The sequence below is a fragment of the Ovis aries genome, chromosome 1 (genome assembly GCF_016772045.2).
Source record: "Ovis aries strain OAR_USU_Benz2616 breed Rambouillet chromosome 1, ARS-UI_Ramb_v3.0, whole genome shotgun sequence".
In the NCBI taxonomy this organism is placed as follows: Eukaryota; Metazoa; Chordata; class Mammalia; order Artiodactyla; family Bovidae; genus Ovis; species Ovis aries.
This window is the reverse complement of record NC_056054.1, coordinates 249,866,915-249,876,243: the sequence shown is the minus strand read 5'-3', so window position 1 is coordinate 249,876,243 and position 9,329 is coordinate 249,866,915. Positions and strand designations below refer to the sequence as shown.

Genomic DNA, 9,329 nt, shown 5'->3' with positions numbered 1-9,329 from the left:
TGGCCTTGGTTACTAGATCAAGTCTGGCATAAGGCCAAGGCCCAGTATTGTGCTGGGGAGGTGGCTGGCTCTGTGAACACCCTGCAGATAAGATTGAGTGCATTGTTGGTGGCCACCTTGCTTTTGTTATCTGTTTGTCTATTTGTGGTGTCTGCGTTGCTCTTTGTGTGCTCTGTTGGCTCCCAGTGTACTTTTCTGTGATCATGGGACAAACAACTTCTACTCCTTTATCTCTTATGATTAACTACTTCTCTGATTTCAAGTCTAGAGCTCAGAATCTTTCGTTACTGATGAAGAAGAGTGAACTGGTGACTTTCTGTTCCGCCAAGTGGCCCACCTTTGATGTCGGATGGCCACAAGAGGGAACCTTCAATCCCCAAATTATCCAGGCAGTTAAAGAGAGGGTGCTTACTCCTAGTCCTGCTGGGCACCCAGATCAGACTCCCTACATTCTGGTCTGGTAGGATCTAGTGAGAAACCCTCCAGAATGGCTTAAACCCTTTGTTCTCACTCCTTCTAAACCTCCTAAACCTCCCCATTCTTCTTCCCCAACTCTAACCTCGCCAAGCCCACAGGTGCTAGTCATGAAGGCTTCTGAAGAAAAAGAAGGAAAAAAGGACGAGAATCGACCAAAGCCGGTCTTCCAGGAATCTTCTCTGTATCCTAATCTGATAGATCTGGAGACCGAATTGTTCCCACCCCCATATGCGGATCCACATACGCCCTTGCTTCCACAGGTTCCACAGGTTTCATCGGGAGAAGCCAGGAGGAGAACCGAGCCTTCAGCTCCTCCCAGAGAAGGGGGCCCCGCCCAGGGAACTCAGGGAAGAACAAGGGAAATGGCCAGCGTAGCGGAAGAAGAAGACCCAGAAGTCCCCTCCTCCACTGTTCACGCGTTTCCGGTCCGGGCGGGGCCAGCCAGATAGGGTGGAGAGCGGACATATCAGTATTGGCCCTTCTCTACTAGTGATTTGTACAATTGGAAAACCCACACTCCCTCCTTCTCTGAAAAACCTCAGGGTCTTATTGATTTTTTAGAGACTATCCTTTTTACTCACAATCCCACTTAGGATGATTGTCAGCAACTGTTACAGGTGCTTTTCACTACAGAGGAGCGTGAGCGGATCCTGTCAGAAGCTCGGAAGAATGTGCCAGGGGTGGATGGGAGGCCCATAATACAGCCTAATTTCATTGAGGAGGGGTTCCCCTTGGTGCGACCCAACTGGGACTTCGAATGCGCTGAAGGTAGGGAGCGTCTCCGAGTGTACCGCCAGACTCTTATGGCCGGCCTTAGAGCGGGCCGCCAGGAAGCCAACTAATTTGGCCAAAATAAATTCAGTGGGGCAGGAGCCAAATGAGAGCCCAGCAGGCTTCCTTGAAAGGATAATGGAAGCTTTTAGACAGTATACCCCTATGGACCCACAGGCAGATGAGTCACGAGCGGCAGTTATGTTAGTATTTGTAAATCAAGTAGCCCCCGATATTAGAATACAGTTACAAAAGATAGAGAGGTTAAGTGAACAATCCTTGCAAGATCTAGTGAGGGCAGCCGAGAGAGTTTTTAATCATAGAGAGACCCCAGAAGAGAGAGAGGACCGCATTAGAAGAGAAGAAAGAGAATTTAGAGCTGAAGAAAACCATAAAAATCAAAAAGAGCTGGCCCAGATATTTTTTGCTGGGGTTGAAAACAAAAACAGGTTCCAAAAAGGGAAAACATTGGACTCAAAAACTGAAGAAAAAATGACAAGGCGTAAGCTTGAGAAAAACCAATGTGCGTTTTGTAAAGAGTTTGGACATTGGAAAGATAAATGCCCCAAGAAAAATCTAAAAGAGGGGCCCAAGAACCCCAAGAACGAGACTCTCTCTCCAGACAGTCATATCCTCTTTGCGGGTGAAGATAGCGACTAGGGGGGTCAGGGCTCGAAGCCCCTCCCCAAGTCCTGGGTAACTATAAATGTGGAGGGGAAACCGGTTGGCTTCATGGTGGACACGGGAGCCCAATACTCAGTCTTAAACCAAAAAGACGGACCCATGTCTAAGAAAAGTAGCTGGGTGCAGGGAGCAACTGGGACTAAACGATATGGATGGACTACAAAACGGCATGTGAACTTGGGGGCCCACCAGGTAACCCATTTTTTTCTGGTGATACCTGAGTGTCCAGCGCCCTTGTTGGGAAGGGATTTACTGTCTAAAGTAAATGCCCAAATTCATTTCGACCACGGACAAGTGTCGATTTTAGATGGGACCTGGCATCCTCTTCAGGTACTGTCTCTGGCATTAAAAGATGAATACAGACTCTACTTGCCAGAGGCCCCAGCGACAATAAGCCCCGAAGTACAACCATGGATTCAAAGATACCCTCAGGCCTGGGCTGAAACAGCAGGAATGGGACTGGTCAAACAGAGGCCCCCTATCATTGTGGAACTGAAAGCCAATGCTTCCCCGATGAGGGTACAGCAGTATCCCATGAGTCAAGAGGTTCGACAAGGAATTACTCCTCATATACAATGCCTCATAGACACTGGGGTCCTGAAAAGGTGCCGGTCCCCATGGAACACTCCCCTGTTGCCTGTAAAAAAGCCTGGGGAAACTGATTTTAGACCGGTTCAAGATCTATGAGAAGTCAACAAACGGGTGAGGGATATTCATCCTATGGTTCCTAACCCTTATACATTGCTAAGCAACTTGCCTCCAAACTACATTTGGTATACTGTTTTAGATTTAAAAGATGCCTTTTTCAGTTTGCCTCTTGCCCCCGCAAGCCAAGAGATCTTTGCCTTCGAATGGCAGAAAGACGGTGGTCAGACCCCTGTGCAGCTGACATGGACTCGCTTACCACAGGGTTTCAAAAACTCACCCATGTTATTTAATGAGGCCCTGGATGAAGACCTCCATGAGTATCAGGTTGAACACCCTACCATTGTTTTATTACAATATGTTGATGACCTTATGCTGGCAGCGGCTACAGAGAAAGAGTGCCAAGAGGCAACAGGTGAACTTCTCCAAACCTTGGGGACTTTAGGTTACAGGGCCAGTGCCAAAAAGGCCCAGATTGCCAAGCAAGAGGTTACATACCTCGGTTATAAAATAAAACAGGGCCAGAGGTGGCTAACACAGGCTATGAAAGAAACCATCCTCCAGATCCCTGAGCCGGCTAACCCTAGACAAGTGAAAAAATTTCTGGGAACTGTGGGATATTGCCAGTTATGGATCTTGGGGTTTGCAGAAAAGGCCAGGCCCCTATATGAAGGGACCAAAGAAAACAAGGACTGGAAATGGACTGAGCCAATGAAAGAGGCCTTCCAAGAGCTCAGGCGAGCCTTGCTAGAAGCTCCTGCCCTTGTCCTCCCTGATCCATCTAAGCCTTTCCAATTATTTGTAGATGAAAAGCGGGGGATAGAAAAAGGGGTACTAACACAGAGATGGGGACCATGGAAGCAACCTGCAGCTTACCTTTCCAAGAGACTGGACCCAGTGGCAGCCGGATGGCCACCTTGCCTCCGCATCATCACGGCCACCGCGGTCTTAGTCCACGATGCTGATAAACTGACTTATGGACAGAGACTCTTGGTCTACACTCCTCATGCCATAGAGAGAGTTTTAAAGCAACCCCCAGGTAAATGGATTTCTAATGCCCGCTTGACGCACTACCAGGCCTTGCTACTTGACACCCCACGGATTCATTTCCAAACGCCCTGCATTCTAAATCCTGCCACTCTTTTGCCCAATCCAGAGGAAAATAGCCCCCTCCATGATTGTGATGAGATACTGGCCGGGGTAACAGCAATACGAAAGGACTTAACCGATACTCCACTGGATAACAGTGAGCTAAGATGGTTCACAGATGGCAGCAGTTATGTGAAAGATGGACAGAGACGGGCGGGAGCCGCAGTAGTAGATGACTCTGGACAGACGATATGGGCAGAGGCCCTTCCCCAGGATACCTTAGCACAAAAGGCAGAGTTAATTGCCCTGATTCAAGCATTAGAGAGAGCCAAAGGAAAAAGAATAACTATTTTCACTGACAGTCGCTATGCTTTTGGCACGGTACACATCCAGGGCCCGATATATCGGAAACGGGGGTTTTTGACAGCTGAAGGAAAAGAAATTAAAAATTTGCCTAAAATCCATAGACTTTTAGAGGCTGTACAGATGCCTCGGGCTGTGTCAATAGTACACGTACCTGGACATCAGAAGGGTGACAGCCCCACGGCACGAGGGAATCATGCCACAGACCTGGCAGCTTGAAAAGTAGCTGATGAAGATTTCATCACCCCTGTGTTGGCGATCGGACTTCCACCTCCAGGTATGGGAACTCTGCCCCCAATCCCTGAGTATTCATCCACAGACCTTGCTTGGATCCAAGAACACACCAACCTTCAAAAAGGTGAAGATGGATGGTACCGAGACTCAGACGGCTACTTGATACTCCCTGCTCAGTTGGGACGGCAACTATGTGAGCATTTACACTTGTCTACTCATCTGGGAGAAAAGAAGATTCTGATGCTCTTTCAAACTGCGTGCCTGCAATTTCCCCAGCACCAGACAACTGTAAAGAACATAGTGCATGCTTGTAAGGCATGTCAACAGATGAGGCCAGGAAAAGGACAACATGCAGGACTGAGGTATCGGGGAGAAGGACCAGGGCAACACTGGGAAATAGATTTCACCAAGGTAAGGCCAGGCAAGTATGGTTACTGGTACTTGTAAGTGTTGGTGGATACCTTCTCAGGGTGGGTGGAGGCTTTTCCTACAAAGGGAGAAACCGCGATGATAGTGGCGAAAAAGATTTTAGAAGAAATAGTTCCCAGGTTTGGCTTGCCAGTGACCATCTGCTCTGATAATGGACCTGCTTTTGTGAGTCAAATAGTTCAGAGCCTTGCCCTAGCCCTGGGGACTAAATGGAAGTTACATTGTGAATACAGTGCACAGAGCTCAGGGCAAGTAGAAAGAATGAATCAGACCCTAAAAGAAACTTTAACTAAATTGGCTATAGAGACTGGCGGGGACTGGGTGACCCTCCTTCCCTTCGCCCTCTTCTGTGTGCCTAATACTCCTTATCAACTTAATCTGACCGCATTTGAAATTCTGTATGGGAGACCTCCCCCTGTATGTCCAATATTTGAAGGGAAGAAACTACCGCCTCCCTCATTGGGACAATTCCAAGAGGCCTTGATGGCCTTAAGCAAGGTGCACTCTCATGTCTGGAAACTGCTCCGGGAAATACATGTGGGTCAAAATAAGGGAACTATTCCCTCACATGACATTGGCCCAGGAGATTGGGTATGGGTCAAAAGGCACCAAACCAAGGCACTAGAACACAAATGGAAGGGTCCTTATGTTGTTCTTCTTACCAACCCAACTGCCCTAAAGGTCGACGGTATCGGGCCTTGGGTGCATTGCAACCACGTACGCCCAGCTACTTCAGCAGAGCAGGAAGATGCTAAAAAAGAATGGGAAGCGTCTCTGCACCCGTCCAACCCCCTGAGGCTGAAGCTCTGGCATCGTCGACAGGACCAAGACAACTCGTCTGGACCATCTTATGGATGACCATGTTACTCTGCTCCGAAGCTGCCAGCGTGAACCCGCACCAACCCATCAGAATCACCTGGAAACTGCAAAATGGACTAACATGTGAGATGCTTAACTCCACCACCACAATACATCCACCAAATACTTGGTGGCCAGACTTATACTTTGACCTGAAGCCGGTGGTGAATGTACCCTGGAAGAGGGGCAAGCTCCAGAATCATGCATTCTGGGCATGTCCAGGTGCACCCAGGCACAACTGGAAGATCTGTGGGGGGATACAAGACTCTTATTGTAAATCTTGGGACTGTGTAACTTCCAATGATGGGTCGGAGACTCCAGGGTATAGACGGTGGGATGTAGGAAATCGGGACTTGCTTAACTTCTCATTTGTAGGACCCGTACCTCCGTACTCCGATTGGGAAAAGGACCATAACTTTGCCCAGGTAAAAATAAGGTTTAACATTGACAAAGCAAAAAAAGAAAAGGCCTGGGTCAACGGGATATCACGGGGGCTTCAGACCAGAACTGACGGGTTGCCATACCGGGAGTATTATAATGGGATCATTGTTGTGAGTCAAGTTTTAGAACCGGTACAAATGTATAGTATCAGTCCAAACCCCGTTGAACATGTCCATGCAACTCTCTACCCAACAACCTCCCTACCTACATCCCAGGGACCAACAAAAGACCCAGAGGCGGGCCCCCTTGCTAAACTTGGACAAACAGATCCACTATGGAAATTAGTAAAGGCAGCTTATGCTACCTTAAATCAAACCCATCCTGAGGCAACTAAATCCTGTTGGTTATGTTACAACTTAATTCCCCCTTATGACGAGGCAGTAGGCCTCAACGCCTCTTACGACCTGGCCAACAGCACCAATCCTCCTCACTGTCAATGGGGAGACCGAAAAGTAGGCCTTACAATGAGAGAGGTATGGGGAAAAGGGTTATGTATGGGCAAGGTATTATCAGAGAGGTCTCTACTGTGTGCACATGTTGTTGAGCCTACGGACTTGCCCGTAGCCAGGTGGCTAATACCACGGATGGGAAGATGGTGGGTCTGTTCACACACGGGGCTGACTCCATGCTTACACAGCTGAATCTTTGACCCCAAAGAAAAATTCTGTGTTATGGTAGCAGTCGTGCCGACTGCTGTACCGACCAGAGGAAACAATATATGATTACTGGGCCCCAAAATTGACCCTAAATCCTCAAGAAAGAACTTACAAAGTCAAGAGGGAACCTCTTACTGCCATAACCATAGCAACTATGTTTGGTCTTAGAATAGCTGGGGCCGGAACAGGAATAACAGCTTTGTCCCTGCAAAGCCAAGGATTTAACTCCCTGAGAGCGGCCATAGATGAGGACATCACCCGTATAGAGCAATCTATTAGTCATTTGGAATCGTCTTTAACTTCCCTATCTGAAGTAGTTCTGCAAAACAGAAGAGGATTAGATCTGCTCTTTCTGCAACAGGGGGGACTCTGTGCTGCCCTAGGAGAAGAGTGTTGTTTTTATGCTGATCACACAGGAATAGTTAGAGAATCTATGGCCAAAGTAAGAGAGGGACTAGCCCAACGTAAATGAGATCGTGAGGCTCAACAAGGATGGTTTGAGTCTTGGTTTCAACAATCCCCTTGGTTGACCACCCTAATCTCCACCTTGCTGGAACCCCTGCTAGTACTTCTACTGATGCTTACCTTTGGCCCATGTATTATCAATAGACTTGTAGCCTTTGTAAAGGAACGCATAAATAAATACAGTACAGCTGTTTGTGCTTCGGCAACAATATCAAACTGTGTCTCAGGACCAAGAGGAAGATTCCTCTATATGATCTAAGGACAGGGGGGAATGTTAGGGACCAAACGACGGGCTCTAGGACCTGAGTCATGTTTACCAGAAAGAGACAAGACATGCGCTCATCCTGCCTGGCCAATCATGTAACTCCAGCTACTCCTGTAACTGAGACAAAGAACTGCCTGTATATAAGCCTCCATACTCCTTTGTTTGGGGCTCTTGTCGGATTCCACTGTGCTGGATGAGACTTGGGCCCTAGCGTGCTAGAAATAAACTCCCTTCTTGCCTTTGCATTACTGTGGTGGACTTGCTCTCTCAGTTGGTTCGGAGATACAGGTTTGGTGCATAACAGAGAAGACTCTTGAGAGTCCCTTGGACTGCAAGGAGATCCAACCAGTCCATTCTGAAGGAGATCAACCCTGGGATTTCTTTGGAAGGAATGATGCTAAAGCTGAAACTCCAGTACTTTGGCCACCTCATGAGAAGAGTTGACTCATTGGAAAAGACTCTGATGCTGTGAGGGATTGGGGGCAGGAGGAGAAGGGGACGACAGAGGATGAGATGGCTGGATGGCATCACTGACTCGATGGACATGAGTCAGAGTGAACTCCGGGAGATGGTGATGGACAGGGAGGCCTGGCGTGCTGTGATTCATGGGGTTGCAAAGAGTCGGACACGACTGAGCGACTGAACTGAACTGAACTGAACTATTCTGTACTTATTGTTTCTAGGTTTTTTTTTCATTTCATCTTTGATTACTCATTGCTTATTCAGTAACATGTTGTTTAATATCCATGCTTTTATGATTTTTCCCCTTGGGATTGATGTTTTGTTTTATACCATTGTGTTCAGAGAAGATGCTTAACATGATTTTAATCCTCTTGAATTTATTGAGATGTTCTTTGTGACTTAACATATAATCTATCCATATGCACTTGAGAAGAATGTGTATTCTGCTGGTTTTTGAATGAAATCTCAAGTGAGTTTATTTGATGTCAGTGGTGTATTAAAGTCCACTAATATTACTGTCTTGCTCTAGGTGAGTGATCACACCATCGTGATTATCTTGGTCGTGAAGATCTCTTTTGTACAGTTCTTCTGTGTATTCTTGCCACCTCTTATTAATATCTTCTGCTTCTGTTAAGTCCAGACCATTTCTGTCCTTTATTGAGCCCATCTTTGCATGAAATGTTTCCTTGGTGTCTCTATTTTTCTTGAAGAGATCTCTAGTCTTTCCCATTCTGTTGTTTTCCTCTATTTCTTTGCATTGATCGCTGAGGGAGGCTTTCTTATCTCTTCTTGCTATTCTTTGGAACTCTGCATTCAGATGCTTATATCTTTCCTTTTCTCCTTGGCTCACCTCTCTTCTTTTCACAGCTATTTGTAAGGCCTCCCCAGACAGCCATTTTGCTTTTTTGAATTTCTTTTCCATGGGGATTGTCTTGATCCCTGTCTCCTGTACAATGTCACGAACCTCCGTCCATAGTTCATCAGGCACTCTATCTATCAGATCTAGTCCTGAACTATGGTGTTGGAGAAGACTCTTGAGGGTCCCTTGGACTGCAAAGAGATCCAACCAGTCCATTCTGAAGGAGATCAACCCTGGGATTTCTTTGAAAGGAATCATGCTGAAGCTGAAACTCCATACTTTGGCCACCTCATGCAAAGAGTTGACTCATTGAGAAAGACTCTGATGCTGGGAGGGATTGGGAGCAGGAGGAGAAGGGGACGACCGAGAATGAGATGGCTGGATGGCATCACGGACTAGATGGATGTGAGTCTGAGTGAACTCCGGGAGATGGTGATGAACAGGGAGGCCTGGCGTGCTGCAATTCATGGGGTCGCAAAGAGTTGGACATGACTGAGTGACTGAACTGAACTGAACTGAACTGAAATGAATATTATTGTAATGCTTTCAATTTTCCCTTTAAGTTCAATAATATTTACTTTATAAAACTTGGTGCTCTTATATTGGGTGCATATATGTTTATAATTGTTAT

At 46.9% G+C, this 9,329-nt stretch overlaps 1 protein-coding gene across 1 annotated transcript; it reads left to right on the top strand.

The window, feature by feature from the left end:
- The first annotated feature begins 584 nt into the window (after window positions 1–584).
- LOC132657625 (uncharacterized) lies at window positions 585–5,723 on the top strand. Its single transcript, XM_060397452.1, is given in 4 exon segments — window positions 585–737; window positions 927–1,298; window positions 1,300–4,242; window positions 4,498–5,723. Coding segments are annotated over 4 exon segments (4,521 nt in total). The 3' UTR covers window positions 5,551–5,723.
- The last annotated feature ends 3,606 nt before the right edge of the window (window positions 5,724–9,329 follow it).